The 18,847-nt window shown below is 42.2% G+C and overlaps 1 protein-coding gene and 1 long non-coding RNA gene across 6 annotated transcripts; one reads left to right on the top strand and one right to left on the bottom strand.

The window, feature by feature from the left end:
* Nucleotides 1–310: 310 nt before the first annotated feature.
* On the bottom strand, nt 311–7,485 carry LOC126058824 (uncharacterized). The gene is made up of 3 exons (XR_007513296.1): nt 6,935–7,485; nt 6,462–6,539; nt 311–4,853 (listed from the first exon to the last, which is right to left on the bottom strand). It is a non-coding gene; the product is annotated as an uncharacterized LOC126058824 (long non-coding RNA).
* A 263-nt stretch (nt 7,486–7,748) lies between these two features.
* On the top strand, nt 7,749–16,560 carry PDP1 (pyruvate dehydrogenase phosphatase catalytic subunit 1). Of its 5 annotated transcripts, none has more exons than XM_049854134.1 (3): nt 7,842–7,920; nt 8,689–8,723; nt 12,427–16,560. In XM_049854134.1, exons 2-3 carry the CDS (start codon nt 8,693–8,695, stop codon nt 14,082–14,084), a joined length of 1,689 nt encoding a protein of 562 aa, XP_049710091.1. In that variant the 5' UTR covers nt 7,842–7,920; nt 8,689–8,692; the 3' UTR covers nt 14,085–16,560. The 5 variants fall into 5 exon arrangements, with proteins under 5 accessions (XP_049710094.1, XP_049710093.1, XP_049710091.1 ...); XM_049854135.1 differs by lacking the exon at nt 7,842–7,920 and adding an exon at nt 7,999–8,052; XM_049854137.1 differs by lacking the exon at nt 8,689–8,723 and having other exon boundaries at nt 7,749–8,052.
* The last annotated feature ends 2,287 nt before the right edge of the window (nt 16,561–18,847 follow it).

Raw genomic sequence — 18,847 nt, 5'->3', positions numbered from 1 at the left:
ACTGAATGAAAAATTGATCCTGATCTGCTGGCAGCTAGACAATAGTACCCGCTCCCTCGACCCCTCTCATGAATACCCTTCTTGATACTTGAAGATAGCCCACTAACAGGGATTTTTGGAGTATGTGCCAGTCTGCATACAAAGACCTACAGCCCTCTGGCTAAAAGCACCAAAATCTCTAATTAAGGAGGCCTACCCTTCACATTTTTTGTCATGCTAAAAGCCAGGAGGCTTTTGTCCTCTAATTTTGCAAGAGAATGAAGGCTTATTTTTTTCCCTTAAACATTTTATTGTCCCAGGAATTCTCAGAATTATTTTCATTGTTTTATTCTGGTGAAATGTATATAACAAAACACTTGCCAATTCAACACTTTTTACATGTACAATTCAGTGACATTGATTACATTCATCATGTACAACCATCACGACTATCCATCTGCAAATTATTCCACCACCATTAACAGAAATTCAGTGCCTCCTAAGCAAAGACTTCCCCTTTTCTCCTGCCTCCTGCTCTTTGTTGGTAAGTGCCCTGGAGTCGGTTTCCACTCATAGCGACCCCATGAAATACTGAATGAAACACTGCCGGTCCGGTGCCATCCTTATAATGTTCCGCTGCACTTCATAAAGTTATCACTGGCTAATTCTTTTCAGAAGTAGGTTGCCAGGTCTTTCTTCCTAGTCTGTCTTAGTCCGGAGACTCAGCTGAAACCTGTCTGCCATGGGTGCCCCTGCTGGTATTTGAATACCGGTGGCAAGCCCCATTGTAGGACAAACTGACAGACGGATGGGGGTCCCGTCCCTGGTAACCACTAATAAGCTTTGGTGTCTATACATTTGCCCATGTCATGTAAGTGGGATCATACAATATTTGTCCTTTTGTGACTGACTTATTTCACTCAGCATAATGTTTTCAAGATTCAAGAACTGAGTACTTTTAAAGTGTTAAATGAGAACAGTGTGAAAATATCTAGCACAGTCTCTGGCCCAAATGCTACAACACATGTTCTCTTTCTTTTTTAAATTTTATTATGGTAAAACATATATATAACACAAAGTTTGCCACCTTAACCATTTTTTTCTCAGTTCACTTTTTCCTAAATTTTATTTTGCTGTTGTTGAGAATATACACAGTGAAACATACAATCGTGTCTACATTCAACTGTTTCTGATTACATTCTTTGCGTTGTGTAACCATCATCACCCTCTTTTACTAAGCTGTTCCTCCTCCATTAACATAAACTCATTGCCCCCTAAGGTTCCTATTTAATGAGTTGCTGTTGTCAATTTGATCCCATATAGTACTAGTTTTTTAGTTCTTAAAAGAGCATAATGCTCAAGGCAGACCTTTTTTTACTAGTTAAGCTGAACAATTGTTCAGTTTTAAGATGACTTTAGGGGATATTTTTGGTTTAAAGATTATCTCAGGGCAATAGTTTCAGGGGTTCATCCACCCTCTGTGGCTCCAGAAAGTCTAGAGTCTATAAGGCTTTGAAAGTCTGTTCTGCATTTTCCCCCTTTTGATCAGGATTCTTCTATGGAATCTTCCATCAAAATGCTCAGTAGTGGTAGCTGGGCACCATCCAGCTCTTCTGGTCTCACGTCAAAGGAGGCAGTTGTTCATGGAGGCAACTAGTCACACACTCCATATCCTCCTCCTATTCCTGACTCTCTCTTATCCTCTGTTGCTCCAAGTGAATAGAGACCAATTGTTGTGCCTTGCATTTTAAACATTTTTAAGTGTACAACTCAGGAGGCATTAATTACATCCACCATGTTGTGCTACGATCATCACTACCCATTTCCAAACGTTTTATATCACCTGAATCTGTTTCTTTCTTACACATCATTTGTTGATCTCAGTGCATAGCTCCAAATAACCCAATTTCAAAGAAGCAATTATCAACACTAGGGTGGCAATACAACAGGTACCTATTGCTTTAGTACTTGGTAACTACTTGCCAGATTTCCTATCCAAGACCTGTAGGAAGCAGGAGCTACAGAGGAGTGCTAAGAGCCAGTCTCTATGCCCACTGACTGCTAATTTTGGCAAAAGCCGCAGTGAGTCTGGAACCATCAGGATGACGGCATCTCAGACCCACGTACAGATCTACTTTAAGCTTCCCGGCTGGCACTGCCTAGACTCTGTTGGACCATCTCTAAGGGATCATAGCTAACCATGAATATCCCCTAGAGTCTTATCATCCACCCACAAGAACACCAGGCCAACCTGGTCATACATTTGCTCATTATCTGGTTTATTCCAGTACAGGAAAGCTACTTAAGTATTAACAGTCACATTCAGGAATTGTCTTTGCATTTTTGGTTTCAAAGAAAGCATTTGTGTAGGCAAAACAAGGATTTTTGTACAGTGCTTTCTTTAGACGATACTATTTTTGAAGCTGCTTCCTCTCGCCTTGACTGTCTTTTTCCACAACAATCCTGAGTGGTTTCGGTGCCACTTACAACACCTTCCTGTGTCTAAGTGTCATCAGGTGTTCTGGTGGCTAAAACAGTCTGTGGGGTCAGTGCGGCAAGCCCAAGGACCAGCCCAAGCCCTGGCCAGATGGCCATGTGATATCAAACAGCACTTTTAAAACAACCCTATTGGGTGGCCAAATGAAACTTGATCTAGATACAGGAACGAAGCCAGGCCAGAGGGTAGACAAGGTTGAGAGTCTAAAGGATATCCACCTGTGGTACAGTCAGTGGCTCTGCAGAAGAACTGTGACTTTAAAATATCCATATGACTGAATCTTAAAACTTTGCAATTACAGAATAAAACTTACACTTCTAAATGAGATAGTTTATTTCAGTCACTTTATTCTGGTTCCAGAAATACCTTGGCACGTCATCAATATGTATGATAAATTCTTTTGACTATATTTAGTGGTGGTAAGTACTTTTTAAGTACTAGTTGGAAACCCTGGTGGTGTAGTGGTTAAGTGCTATGGCTGCTAACCAAAGGGTCGGCAGCTCGAATCCGCCAGGCGCTCCTTGGAAACTCTATGGGGCAGTTCTACTCTGTCCTGTGGGGTCGCTATGAGTCGGAATCGACTCGACGGCACTGGGTTTGGTTTTGGTTGGGTAAGTACTAGTTATTTTCAGAAATAGCCAAGTCATTCAGAACTAAGGAGAATAAGATGGGGAATCAATACTATTTTGGTACAAAAGCAGGTATTGGCTATGGTTAAACAAGTTGGCATTCTCTGTGCAGTTCCAAAATCAAATTGACAATGGAATTTCAAAAGAGCTCTGAATAGAAAATAACAAACGCTGGTGAGGTTGTGGGGTGACTAGAACCCTTATCCACTGCTGGTGGGACTGTAAAATGGTATACTATGAAAAACAACACAGCGCTTCCTTAAAAAGCTAGAAGTAGAAATACCTTATGACCCAGGAATCCCACTTCTAGGAATATACCCTAGAGATCTAATAGCAGTGTCCTGAATAGACAAATGCACGCCTATGTTCATTGAATTATTCACAATTGCAAAAAGATGGAAACGACGTAAATGTCCATCAATGAATGAAGGGATAAACAAAATGTGTTATATACATACGGTGTGTAAAAATGGTGTGGCAGGGGCTTCTGACCTCCTCTAACTTTACAAGGAAAAAGGAAAATCAAGATCAACAGTCCATAAGGGCTGGGGGCCATGGCCTTGGGGGACATCTACCTCACTTGTCATAACACAGTTTACAAAGAAAATGTCCTACATCCTACTTTGGTGAGTCATGTCTAGGATCTTAAAAGCTTGTGAGCAGCCATCTAAGATACTCCACTGGTTCAACCCCTTCTGGAGCAAGGGAGAATGAAGAAAACCAAAGACACAAGGGAAGGATCAGTCTGAAGGACTAATGGATCACAACTACCACAGCCTCCACCAGACTGAGTCCAGTACAACTATATGGTGCCCAGCTACCACTACCAACTGCTCTGACAGGGATCACAGTAGACAGTCCTGGACAGGGCTGGAGAAAAATGTAGAACAAAATCCTAACTCACAAAAAAAGACTAAATTTACTGGTCTGACAGAGACTGGAGTATGGCCCCTGGACATCCTTTTAACTCAGTACTGAAGTCACTCCTGAGGTTCACCCTTTAGCCAAAGATTAGACAGGCCCATAAAACACAACAAGAATAAATGGGCATACCAACCCAGGGGTAAGGACTAGGAGGCAGGAGGGAACAGGAAAACTGGTAATGGGGAACCCCAAATCAAGAAGGGAGACTGTTGGTATGTTGTGGGGTTGGCAACCAATGTCACAAAACAATAGGTATATTAATTGCTTAATGAGAAACTAATTTGCTCTGTAAACCTTCATCTAAAGCACCCACGCACAAAAAAAAGATCAACTGCCCAAGGCTGATTCCTATGAGACACTCTCTACTTCTCTGCTAGGTTCGATAATTCATTGCAATTGTCACACAGAATTCACAGATAATACCATTATGGGGTATATTATGGAAGTAGCAGGGTACAACTCAGGATTGGGATCCACTTGGAAGTAACAGGAACAACTTGGGACGCAGTTCCTCAATCAGGACAGCTTCTTCTCACCCTCTGCTGCTGGGCCCTGCTGGGGGCCTTCTCAGGCAAGCATTACAGCTCTTAGTTCTGTGGTGGGTTGGCAAGCCCCATCGCGTTCATCTCATGCTGGTCTCCTGATTCCTGCTATTTTGAGCTGCAGCCTTTTGCTGTCTTTGGTGTTACAGCTCCCTCTCTCAGTTCCAGGGGCGTCTCAATGCAGGGATCCTGGATCCAAAGAAGGCATTCTCCTCCTGGCTCTTTTTTCTTGGTGGTGATGAAGATCCTCTCTTTCTGCCTCTGGGATGCCTCATTTTAAGCCTAGTAGGATGGCAAAACCAATCAATCTCCTCTTTAGGGTTCCATACACCTTTTTTGCATGGTTCCATCCCCACAAGGATGCCATGCACCTTATTTACATTATTATCAAGCTATCTAACCCTCTTGGTGGGCCACAAGTATCTCAGTTGCATAGTCCTCACCAGTCATTTGGTGGGAGTTACAAAGACTATGGCTAGAAGGGCCATATTAAGTAACTCACTGCACCATACCATGGAATACTACAAAACTATAAAGAATAATGATGGGACTGTGAAAAGCATAACATGGATGAATCTGAAAGACATTATGCTGAATGAAATAAGCACAAAAGGACAAATATTGTATAATATCCCTTATATAAATAGACAAAAATTGGTATACATATAGAAATCAACATTCTGTGGTAGTCTGCTCTTTAAACAGTGGATACTTGGCATTTTCAATGATGGGAAAGGCAATACCTAATTTGTGTGAAGTATGCACAGCTCAACCAAGGTAAATGATGACAATAAGAAATATACAAGATTAAGGGGCCTTATGGTAAATAAGCTATTGCATATATAATTTGGCAACAACATCAGTAACAACCCAAAAATACCAAAACAAACCCATTGCCATAAAGTTGATTCTGACTCACAGCCACCCTCCAAGACAGAGTAGAACTTCTGGTGGATTCGAACTGCCAATCTTTTGGTTAGTAGCCGAGCTCATAACCACTGCGCCACCAGGGCTATATATATATATACACCCTATGGGGCAAAAAAAAAATACTCTGTCCTATAGGGTCACTATGAGTTGGAACTGACTTGATAGCAATGGGTTTGGTTTTACATATATGTGTGTGTATGTACATATATGCATATGTATACAGCAAGGAGTATGTGTGTATATACACACGCATATATAGGTGTATCTGTAGGCATACATATATAAGTGTTTGTGTGCTGCACATATATTCACATATATAACAGCACAGAGGAGACACAGTCATGGTTACCTCCTAGATATTATCAAACACCTTGCAAGATACGTTTACTGGGTTGGAAGGTTGAGGACTATAGTCTCATGGGACAACTCGGTCAATTGGCACAACATAGTCTATAAAGTTTATCTTTTACATACTAGTATGGGAAATAGTGTCTAGGGTCTTAAAAGCTTGTGAGCTGCCATCTAAGATACAACTGTTGGTCTCTACTCGTCTGCAGCAAAAAAGAAAGAAGGAAACTAAAGACTCGAAGAAGAATCTGTAGAATTAACTGCCTACAAGAACCATGGCCTCATCTATCTAGAGACCAGAAGAACTAGATGGTACCCAGCTACCACTAATAGCCATTCTGACCAGGGACACAAGAGATGGTCTTGGATAGAATGCGAGTTAATACTAATTTTATTCCTATCTTATATATGAAAGAAATCAGGCACAAAGAGGTTGCCCAAGACCACACAGTGAACTGCAGAGCTGGGACTGGAACCCAGGCAGTCTGGCTCTAGCCATGTTCTTAATCACTGTGTTCTTAATCACTATGCTATACCACCCTATACTGCCTCTCAGATGAGAAAACCAGATACATAAAGCCCACAGGAAAATGAGCAACGAAACATACTTACAGCTCATCTGAAAAGTAGAGGACACATATAAACTGGAATGAAGGCCAGGGAGACCAGCCACGAGAGTCCAAGGGCAGCCTGGGGATGGAGAAAAATAAGGTTCTGCACTAAGAAGAATAAAGATGGGTTTTTTTTGTGTGTGTGTGGGGGTGCAAAGTCTTTCTTTCATTACAGAAAAATCAGATAACGTGGGATTAATGAAAATAAGGAAAACTCCACAATACTACCTAGACAACTTCAGTTAACATGCCAGTTTTTATATGTAGCTCACAGATGCTGAATAAATCAAACTCGTTAACACTAGGCAGGATGACAGGTGCAATGATCCACCTGACATCTCCAAGGAAGCCAGTGCCTCAGTTCCCATAAAGAGGGGCTATGTGTGGATGGAGAAAAGTGAAGAAGCATTTGTGATGCCTTTGGTTAAAATAATCATAGGATGCTAAGAGTCATTACGCCAGTCCGCATCTTACAATTGCGGAGACTTCAGTCTCCTGGAAGGTAATGATTTCCTGGGACTGACTTGGGTGAACGTCCTCTGACTCCTTGTCCAGAGCTCTTCCCACTTCCGCAGGCTATACCCTACCCCTTTTCCTTTAACTATTCAAGAGGAATAAGAGAAAGTCCAACTCTAAAGGGAAAAGAATTCCTTCATCAAGCTTCCTGTTGCTGTTTAGATCTGCTTCCTCTCTCTGGGATCTAAGCGGTGTCCAGAAAAAGACAGAGCACTTATCAGAAGCAATAAACTCCCGAGCCTCTTTGCCATGCATTACAGTTCAGGCCGGGGTGAGCTGCACGGAGTTTGGTTTCCCGTTGGCGCCCTGCAGCCCACCATAGGAAGCCGGGGGCCCTCCAGTGAGGAGTGGGGCAGGCTCGGCCACTGAGGCCGGCCAACCACGCCTCCGGCCCCCAGCCAAGGTGCCAGGGATTCGCGGAAGCCCGCCCGGCGGGGGAAGCTGGCTGCCCTCGGCGCCCACGCGCGTGGAGAGGCAAGCGCCGGCCCATGAGATTCCTCCCTCCCCGCCCGCCGCCAACCCTCGCAACCCCGCCGCATCCCGCCGACCGCGCCTTCCGAGCGCTGCGCAGCCCCACCTTCCACCCGTGTAACCAATGGGCGGCTGGCACCGAATGGAAGGGATTGTCTGACCCCCATGACGTCACAAAGCTGGTGGGAAGAGTGCTCTTCTTCCGCCCCCGCCCTCCCGGCCGCGGCCCGCTCTTCGCTCCCCACCCACCCGCCACTGCGCAGCCAATCAGGAGACGGGAAGTGCTCCGGCCCGAACGTGCGGGCGGGGCAGGGTGGCGGCCCCGCGGGACAGGGGTGCGGAGTGGGCCGGCCCGGGGCGAGGGGTCGAGCGCGGAGGACGCGCGTGGAGCTGGGTGGAAGAAGTGCCGGGGGCTGCCGCCACTGCTGCCGTCGCCTTGCGGGAAAGAAGCAGCTCGTTTCTTGCCGAGCCCGGTTCGTATTCCCTGCTCAGGGCACCGAGCCGCCCCGTTCGGATCTCCTTCCACCCGCCGAAAGTTGTGAGGAGGGCGCTGGCTCGGGGCGTCCCGTGCGTGTGGGAAGCTGTGGCCTCGAGGCGTGCACAGGGTGGGTCGTCGGCGGACGGGGCGGGGGAGGGACGACTCCGGAGGGTCAGGTGTGCGCGGGGGCTGCGGGCGGGCTAGGGGGCAGCCGCGCCGCCCTCCGCAGGGCCCGCCGCCTCCGCTGTCATTCCCAGGGCCGCCATGGGGACCCGGTGGAGGGAGAGCTCCGGGGAGGCGGCGGCGCTCCAGGTGCGGGGGTCCCTGCCGGGGGTTCCCTTCACACAGCGGGGGTCCGGTGTAACCGCGCGGGCAGCCCGCCGCCGACCGGCCCCCGCTGTCTGGACTGAAGCCCGCACCGCGTGGGGGTGGACAGCGGGCGGAGATGCAGCGCGCCGTGGGCTCCGCGCTTAGGGCCCCCGCCGAATCGGGCTGCGGTGGTGGCTCTGCCTCTCCCGCGGGGTGGGCTTATGTGGTTGGTTTCCTCCTCCTCCCCACCCCTTTCTGCCGCCTCCATCCTTTTCCCCCTCCCAGCCCCATTCACCCGGCTGGAGCGAGCCCCCGCCCCTCCTGCGCTCCCGCCTCCCCCGCCGCCGCCTCCTCTAATGAGCATCTCTGCCTTGCTTTCAATGGGCCGGTGCCGCTGTCGCTGCTGCTGTCCGCGCGGGTTGTGGATGTTGTCGGCTCCGTGTCGTGATGACAGGAGAATGTGTGTGTGTCCCGGGCCCAGACGAGTTGGTAGGTATTCACTTAACTACCTGCTGTTGGGTACCCAGGAAGGATGCTGACCGGTTTCGTGTGTAGTTAGTTTTAGGTGGTTTGGTGTGGAATTAGGGGTGAGGTAGATAGGAAAAGGGAACAAAGGTGTCCCGGTCCGGGATAGCTTTGATGGCTTAGGGAGTACACTTTTCAGGTAGGGACAAGGGAAACTAATCAAACAAGTGCTGGCTTGATGCTTCTTGTACTGCAAAGGAAATCGGTTTCCTCCTTCAGGCAGAGATAACAGGAGCTGTGAAATGGCTAGAAAATGCTGGAAAATCGTGAAGAATCCTTATGCACGATGCTTAATGCAATCGGATTACATAAATTGGAGTTATGACACACATTTAATGACTGATATAAGCATTTCCTTTTTCATTTACCCCAAAAGCTTTGCAAAGCTGAAGAGATCCGGAGTAGGTGCAGTAACGGCATTTTCTAATAAATTTGGTCTGCAGATTTATTGATGATGAAGTGGAATCATTTCTCGGCACAGGCTCTGCCAAGCACATCAGTAAGAAAGGATGGGTTCCTGTGTGTGTTTCTGGTTGCAGCGCACCTTTGTTAGTCATTGGCAAAATCGGCAGAATCTGCCTGGGACTGAGATGCTGCATCTCCATCAGAGAGCAGGAGCTCCTCAGTGAAATTCTGCTCAGAAATAACTTGAAAATTTGACACTGCTCCAGTTTACTAACAACTGTACCTTGGTTGCTGTTCTTTTTGCCTAGTCAAGAGCCTTCTAGTTTATTAATTTAGTAAGTTTGTCAGCAAAAGTTTTGATTTCATAGGGTTGTTTTCGTTGTTGAATCACAGGATACTCAGACATTCAGTTTTTGAATGCTCACTTATTGTTTATGAAAACATTTGAAAATACTTTGACTTCGGAGGGTATCTGGCCTGGTGGAGAGAATATATCACTTATACCAGTGATGATGATGTACTCACTAATCACAGAGCAAGGTTTTCATGAATTCCACCTTCTCTAAGAATGTGTCTTTTGAAGACATGTTGGGAGCTGGAGGATTGGGATACAATCTCAGTCCATATGCTGAGCCCCTGAACAGCTGAAAGGTAGAGTTGATAAAATTCACTCTGCTTTTTTGTTTTTAATTTTAAGAACTTTTACCTTGATGGAAAATGGTAGGTTATTATTTGAGTGTTTGAGTTGCTCGCCATTTAAAGTATTATTCAGAGCACTTCATCCATGAATCATTAGCTCTTTTGCCAAAAGATTTCATTCATTTTGCAGTCAGCTACAAAAATTTAAAAAAAAAAATTGTCAAAACAAGGGAATTTCAGGAAAGTGCAGGTTTCCTGGATTTGTTACACTTTGGCTAGGTTGTCATATACTCAAACCCTGTTATGTATTTGTCTGTCAAACTCCACCCCAACACACACACACACACACACAAACGGTACTTAGATTCAGTCTGCATTACAGACAGAAATACTTTGTTTACTGTAAGATTTTTAAGTTTTAAAGTAAGAACAAATGCAAACTTACATAAAATTGGGAAGAAAATTTCTTTTCACTAAGATTAGCGTATATTTACATTTTTAATAATAGAAAATCTTTATGCATAGAGTGAGTTGACGAGCTTTCTGCAAGCAGACCTAAAAAGAGATCTGATTTATCTCCAGAAGCCAGTATCATGTGGCTCAACATTTGAGCACATCTCCTGGCCCAGTCATGTACACTTAACCTTTGGATGACTTTCAGGTATTCAGTTTGAAGTGCTGTTATTTAATTGGTTAGTCCTGATAAATTTCCTCTTGTTCTGGAATTTGTATTTTTCTATACTGTATTTCAGGAAGTTTATTTAGTTGTGATTCTTATTTCCAAAAACCTAACTATCACTTTTATTGCCTAATCTTCTCTTAGTGCAGTTAAAATAAGTGCAGTTCTATCCCTATGAAAGGGGTCCTTTAAGGCTTGCTTACGCAGTGCTTATTTCAGAAGCAAACAAGCATTGGTGAACTCAGTGTTTGGTTTTCTCTGCTCCTCACCCCCAACCCCGCTTAGCACTTCTTTTCTACTTTACTCTTCAAAAAAGGATATGTGAAAATTAGTATATAGCTAACACTCTCATGACTTTTTTTTTCTTATGTATTTAGCTTGGAGAAGAATTGTTGGTATTAAGACTTAAATGGTTTTATTTTCCTTATTCCTTTTTATTCACTGCTTTTGTTGTCTTATTTAAAGTATTTCTAAAACTTGTTTCTCTATAGGCCAAGTGAATACTTTGAGGTAGTACCTAAAAAATTAAGGGGAAATATATGTTATTGAGGGAGATGGAATTTTTTTTTTGCATGAGTTATCTGGATTAATGATACATATTCTTCAAGTTTTCCATATAACTGCCCAGCAAAATATTTTCAATGTTGTATCATGAGTGATGAGAATTTTTTTTTATTCACACTAACAATGCTGTACTTTTTTAATCCAGACTTCAGACTGTTATTCTATAATTATTCATTGCTTTCATAGGGCAAATATCTTTTTTTTTTTTTAGTGGAAAAGATTTTTCTAGTAGAGAATTCTACTTGAGATTCATAGCAGATGGAAATAATATTTCCATAGTTTTCCCTTGTGGCTAATAAACAGGGACAGCGCTCGCAAGTAAATTAAATTCTAGAACTGAGACCGTTTACATTACTAACAAAGTTTTAGAGTTACACAAATATTTAAATTTTTTTTTTTATAAAGGCCACAGTAAAATTAAACAGTGAGTAAATGAAATCTGCATTTGATTTCGAGACTCACAAAAATAAAAACCTTCTAAAGGCATACAGTGTTAGAAGAGGCCTTGGATGGTATCTACTCTGATCTGTTCACTTAAATTTAGGAAACTGAGGTTCAAAGAAGTGAGCTGGCTTTCCAGGGTTATTTGGCGAGTTGGTGGCAGATTTGAATCCCTCAGTGGGCCAGATTGGTGCAGTGGTCTAGAGAAATAGGGTTTTGCAAGACTGTCCGCTGGGGTACAGGAAGGAAATTGGAATTTCTATTGCTATTTCATTATTTTAAAATTTATTTTCTGTTTGTGTTATAATGAACATTACATTAATACAGCAGTGTAGAGTTGCTATGAGTGGAAACTGATTGGACAGCAGCTGGTTTGTTTTTTTGTTTTTAATATGAATATCATTCACAAATAATTTATAAATATGCTTATTTGGGGGTGCATCTTAACACTCTGACAGCCATGTGTAATCAAATGCTAATGACTGACCCTGGGCCTAGAAACAGGATCTTCATAAATAAGAGAAATCCCTTTGTAACCTGGGAGATCCAAGGCCTTTTCTAAGGATATAAAAGGAGAAGGATGATTGGCCAGGTAGACTGCTGTTGCATAATGTTATATAACCTTCATCTCTTCTCCTTTCCCCAGCCAAATTTATTGTACATTTTGCAGTTTGTACTGCACAAAGGAATAGGAAGAAAAAAGAAAAGTGAAGCTAGACTGCGGTTCAGTCCTGTCTCCATAAATGATTGAGAGTTGCACTTAGCAGAATGTATTTTCTAGAAATAGTACATGATATGTGTGTAAAACATAGTGCCTCCTAGCAAAGGACTTAGCATTTAGATTTACCTTCTAAATATTTATTAAAAGCAAGGATAGATGAAGTGATCTCAACTGTAACTCTTTTTTCTTTGTGTGTATTTGTCTAATCTGATGTCTAGGAATCCCAGTCAGAAGTTCCAGCCTGCCGTTATTTTCGGATGCCATGCCAGCACCAACTCAACTGTTTTTTCCCCTGATCCGTAACTGTGAACTGAGCAGAATCTACGGCACTGTATGTTACTGTCACCACAAGCACTTCTGCTGCTCGTCACCCCACGTTCCTCAGAGCCGCCTGAGATGCACACCCCATCCAGCATATGCTACCTTTTGCAGGCCAAAGGAGACCTGGTGGCAGTACACCCAAGGAAGGAGATATGCTTCCACACCACAGAAGTTTTACCTCACGCCTCCACAGGTCAACAGCATTCTTAAAGCTAATGAATATAGTTTCAAGGTGCCAGAATTTGATGGCAAAAATGTCAGCTCTATCCTTGGGTTTGACAGCAACCAGCTGCCTGCAAATGCACCTATCGAGGACCGGCGAAGTGCAGCAACCTGCTTGCAAACCAGAGGGATGCTCTTGGGGGTTTTCGATGGCCATGCAGGCTGTGCTTGTTCCCAGGCGGTCAGTGAAAGACTCTTTTATTATATCGCTGTCTCTTTGTTGCCCCACGAGACCTTGTTAGAGATTGAAAATGCAGTGGAGAGTGGTCGAGCACTGTTACCCATTCTCCAGTGGCACAAGCACCCTAATGATTACTTCAGTAAGGAGGCATCCAAATTGTACTTCAACAGCTTAAGGACTTACTGGCAAGAGCTTATAGACCTCAATACTGGGGAGTCAGCCGACATTGATGTTAAGGAAGCTTTGATTAATGCTTTTAAGAGGCTTGATAATGACATCTCCTTGGAGGCCCAAGTTGGTGATCCCAATTCTTTCCTCAACTACCTGGTGCTTCGAGTGGCATTTTCTGGGGCCACCGCTTGTGTGGCCCATGTGGATGGTGTTGACCTTCATGTGGCCAATACGGGTGATAGCAGAGCCATGCTGGGTGTGCAGGAAGAGGACGGCTCTTGGTCAGCAGTTACTCTCTCTAATGACCACAATGCTCAGAATCAGAGAGAACTGGAACGGCTGAAATTGGAACACCCGAAGAATGAGGCCAAGAGTGTGGTGAAGCAGGATCGGCTGCTTGGCTTGCTGATGCCTTTTAGGGCTTTTGGAGATGTCAAGTTCAAATGGAGCATTGACCTTCAAAAGAGAGTGATAGAATCTGGCCCAGACCAATTGAATGATAATGAATATACCAAGTTTATCCCTCCTAATTACTACACACCTCCTTATCTCACTGCTGAGCCAGAGGTAACTTACCACCGATTAAGGCCACAGGATAAGTTTCTGGTGTTGGCTACTGATGGGTTGTGGGAGACTATGCATAGGCAGGATGTGGTTAGAATTGTGGGTGAGTATCTAACTGGCATGCATCACCAACAGCCAATAGCTGTTGGTGGCTACAAGGTGACTCTGGGACAGATGCATGGCCTTTTAACAGAAAGGAGAGCCAAGATGTCCTCAGTATTTGAGGATCAGAATGCAGCAACCCATCTCATCCGCCATGCTGTGGGCAACAATGAGTTTGGAGCAGTTGATCACGAGCGCCTCTCCAAAATGCTTAGTCTTCCTGAAGAGCTTGCTCGGATGTACAGAGATGACATTACAATCATTGTTGTTCAGTTCAATTCTCATGTCGTAGGGGCATATCAAAACCAAGAATAGTGAATGTATCTTACCCTGGCAATTCTAAAATGAAATACGTTTAAAGGGCAGATAGATTGAAACGGGATATCATAAACATTGCCATGGGTCATTCTAAGCATTTACCCGTTTGATAATGTAGCTAGTCAAGTACTCCAAATTGACTTTGCAGGAGGGTGGCAGGATCGCGAGGGTCTAATTCTGCCTAGCTTGGACTTCCCAGACCTGCACTTGAGGCACCCCTTATTGCGGGTGTCTCAAGACATTGACTTTTACCAGTCTGAGAAAATCAGGATGACCTGGCAAATAGGATTTTAAATAGTCCAAAAACAGGTGTTTTACTGGGCATATTCTCATGGTAAAAGGGAAGAAACATTACTGCTCCCACCTGCAGACCCCTTTCATCGCTAAGGTTCTATTGCAGACAATAACATTTATTTATTTATTGCGTGATTTCTGAGATACACAATCTATGCATTATTCATCAAAATTTATTTTAGCCTGAAATGGTTTTCTAATCCAGTACTTAAGCCATAAATGACCAAAAACCAAGCAGTCTGAACCCATAAGTTTTAGTGATGATTTTACTGAAATGCTTCTTACATGCAAGAACAAGCTCTATTTCCTTCCCCACCTCTGATTTCATAATGTAATTTAAACATTTTCTATTTTGCCACATACTTGAAGATAATAAAGATTTTTAGTTTTATCTACTCTTACATTGATGTTAAAGAAAACCGTTTTTAGTTTGTATTAATGAAAAGCTTTATTTAGTTTGAAATAAAAAGCAGCATACAGAGAGGAGACTGGTATGTTCCATTATTGCTGTCTGTAGCCACCAGCAGATTGCTCCTGTCATGTAATCCCCAAAGCCGTGGCATGATGGGAGTGTGGGGTGGGTAGACTGCTGCTGGAAATCATACTTTCTAATTTAGTAATGATAACAGTTGTCATCCCTTTTGGAATTTTAAGGATGGCATATATATATATATACACATACACACAGTATATGTATGTATATGTGTGTATATATATATACACACAAACACATAAACACACGTTTAAATATTAGTTTGGGGAGTAAGATTTAATATTACCATCCAGTATTGAGAAGGGGAGGAAGAAGAGCTTTAATTTTTTCCCTAGGTCAGTTAAAACATTTGGTTTCAAAATTGCTAAGTGCTTTAAACATAGTGTAGCTTATAAATAGGAATGTTAAGATAATACATGAAAAATTTTTAAAGGTAACTATTGTGCATGCCTGATGCTTAAATGAACACTTAATGGCATCAAGTGTTTGCAGCAGTCTCCCTAATTATATGCAGTCCCTTCTAGATGCTTTATCAAAGTCAGTGAAAGTAAATATATTCAAATTGGCTTTTTGGGAGCTTATTTGATATGCAGCAAGTGGTATTCCTGTGTTTAATGGTGATCTGTGTACAGCTGTGCGTTTATTTTCTTTGCTTATTCTAGCATTACTGGTAAAAAAAAAAAAAAAAAAAAGACCGTGTTTGATATTCATATAGATATTAATATAAAACATCAGCCATCCGTTGTGTAATTAGCTGGGGGGTGTTCAGGAGCCCTTTCAGAGTTTTGGTAGAATATGCACTAGATACGCGAGGGCTGCCTCTGGGCTGTGGATACTGAAGCAATGCATTACTAGCTGCTGATTTTTTCCAAGTGAAAATAGACTCAGGAAGATTGCAGCTCAGAGCATCATATATTGTTTATTTACTGAGTTTTATTTTTATTTTTTTAAGTCCGCTTGGAACTTTTTTCCAGGCAATATTTTGGAAGGAGTAAAGGCTATACTATATATTTACTTGTAGGTGTTTTGACAGAGACTCCATCTTTTAATGGAATGTATGTGGACTGTGGTAGCAATTAAGACCCCCTTTTTGCTACTATTCGAATTCCTCTTGAACAGAAGAGTTCCATATTATGTTCTTAATAAAGTCTCATCTGTATCATACAGTGCATAGACATTGGTTTCCTGTGGTCATGACCAAGATGGTAGGTCTTACGATGACACAGGAAACTTGATGGGCAGTCTGAAAGCTGGCCTACTATCTGTGGCAATGAAAATGCACAGTGTGGATGGCGTCATTGTAGAAATGGGAATAACTGCGTATTAGAATCCAAATGTACTGTCATCTAAAAGCAATTGTGATTTTGTTGTAATTGGTTGTCACTGTGATGTAATAACTAGAATTAAAGAATACATGTAAACTTTCATTGTATTTAGCCTTAAATTTTTTATTGTTTAAACTTTCTAGTGTATGTATTCAACTTCCGTATTTATATTTAATCAGTGGTTCATGGTATTTATAGTATTCCCTTGTTAAATGGAATATTGGTATGGTACACAGTACTAGGTAGGAACACTGTGTTATAAAAGATGTATTTGTGTGTAGACATGTATGTTTGTATATAATAAAGAGAATGGTCATAGAAATGCCCACAGTGAATTAAAGCTTCATATCTGCTTTCTGAATGCCTGTGTTGGTTTTTTAAATGATAGATGCCTTCTGTAGTGGTATATTTAACTTAAGGATCCAGTAGACAAATAATATTTTACATTTTTTTATTGACGTATTTATATTCAACAAAACGCACAGATTTTAAGTTACTTTTGAGTTTCAGTAAAAGCCACCCCAGTAAAAATATAGAACATTTCTATCACCACAGAAAATTCCTTCATGCCCCTTTCTAGTAAATCTCTCCTCACACGACCATTGTTCTGACTTCTGTCATCATAGATTAGTGTTGCTTGTTCTAGAACTTCATGTAAATGGAATCATAGATACTCTTTTGAGTAGGGCGTTTTGTTCAGCAGTATTTTGAGATTCATTCATGTTGAATGTATTTGTAGCCTGTTCCTTATTACTGAATTAGCATTCCACTGTATGAATGTTTCACAACTTACCATTCTCGATGGACTTTGTTAGGCCTCTTTTTTTAAAACCTAACTTTCACATTAACAATTCTCAAGAGTGCTATGTCGTTGAGGTGTAGCTTCAACTTTGTAAATATACTTACAGGTGAGTTTTATGTTCTGTATTCAATGGTAGGACTAGTTTTTTTTGTTTTAATGGCATTGAAATCAATGATGGATTTTTCAGGGTGAAAAAACTGGAGAGATTACAGAGTGGTCCTGTACTATCGGCCCCTCTGCTCTTGTCCCACTGAGTTTTGTTGAGTTCATTAAGATTTAAATGGTTGCGTTAGTAACTATCCTGTAAGAAAAAGTCAAACTGTAGCTTGGTTTTTGATGGTCTTGATTTATCACTGCAGTGGCTGTTACTGAGATAAGGGATGAGGAAGGAAGTAGGTATTTAAGCACTGACTGTTAAATGAGGCCTGGGATGGGTGACAGACTTGGGTATTTTTGCTTTTATTAAGCAAGGATAACACTGCCTAGAATGAACTTCCCAGTTCACTGGTCAAATGTGCCTGGATATGGATTATTGTTAGCTTTGTCTGTGGGTATATAGCACGAGAGTCCAGTAATTGTTATCCTTAGTCTGTACGTAAACATGCCTTAATTCTGACCTTTTTCATAAATAGTAAAACAATTGCTATTCATTATAGAATTTTTCAAATCTTCAGAAGCTGAGGTCTGTTAAAATTAATGCAATGGTGACATTACTTACTGGACAAGCTGAGCAAATGAAGATGTCTTAATGGGCACCTGAATTGGCTTATTACAGTGTGAAGGTCATTTGTTCCTTTCTGAATTTAAAAGCCAAGTCTAATCCTATTATATCCTATCTGCGCAGTTCTTCTGACAATCAAATTTATACCCTGAATTGAATCCTAAGGATATGCAGCATTGTTTTCTAAATAGCTCTCATATTACAAGTCTTCAAAGTGAATATATTATGATGAAATCCATGTAATTCATGTGCCATTAATGTTTATCCAATGCACATATTTTAAGAACTACGCAATTTAGGCTCAATTATTCAGCCAGTATTTAGATCCACAAAAATGCACATATCAGGTTTTAAATGGCTCTAATAATTTTTGAGCTTCATCTTGTTTATCCATCAGGATTTTCAGTCCTTGAAGGGCAGGGCCTCTGGGTTTTGTTTCTGTCTTTGAGCGAGCACAGTGTTTAATAAAAAACGTTCACCATTCACTTTCTTTTTCACTGGAGGCATACAATCAAAAGCACAGAAGTGAACCTTTAGAACATATCATTATTTGTCAGAAGTTTATATCTCAATCCAGATACAGACAATTTATTCCTGTACCTAATTTTATAGTTAAGGGGCAACCCCCAAAAACCAAACCCACTGCCACAAGTCAATTCTGACTCATAGTGACCCCATAGGGTTTCCAAGGCCATTAATCTTTACAGAGAATAGAATGCCACATCTTTCTTCCACGGAGCAGCTGATGGGTTTGAATAGCCGACCTTCGCAGCAGAGCAATTTAACCACTGCACCACCATGATTCCTAAAACTTGAACTAACTGGTTTTAAAACCCATTACTAAGAACTATTTAAAACAAAGTGCCAATATACAAATTGTCCCCATTCGCAGATACAGTATACCACAGGGAAGATGACATGTTTATAGAGAGGGAGCTCAAGGACTTCTCATTTCACTGAATTGGACCCAGAAAGTCAGTTCTAAGTTCCATACTAAAATGTTGCTGAGTAGTTCCCACCCAACCTTTAATGACTCCCCCACCCCAAGCTCCCTATCGGTCACAGAATGGAAGAGGTGTGCCTTTGAGGGCCCACCAAGGATTGTAGGAGCTAGCCGGAAGTATC

Source organism: Elephas maximus, chromosome 15 (genome assembly GCF_024166365.1).
Source record: "Elephas maximus indicus isolate mEleMax1 chromosome 15, mEleMax1 primary haplotype, whole genome shotgun sequence".
In the NCBI taxonomy this organism is placed as follows: Eukaryota; Metazoa; Chordata; class Mammalia; order Proboscidea; family Elephantidae; genus Elephas; species Elephas maximus.
Note: the sequence above shows the minus strand (reverse complement) of the source record. Positions and strands in the feature narration are given on the sequence as shown.

What these genes read in the sequence shown, in the direction of transcription:
- PDP1 (XM_049854133.1), top strand. Translation starts at nt 8,456, where the DNA reads ATGTGGTTGGTTTCCTCCTCCTCCCCACCCCTTTCTGCCGCCTCCATC. An exon ending in TCCCGGGCCCAGACGAGTTG is followed by an intron (nt 8,724 to 12,426) that starts GTAGGTATTCAC and finishes TCTGATGTCTAG; the next exon opens with GAATCCCAGTCAGAAGTTCC.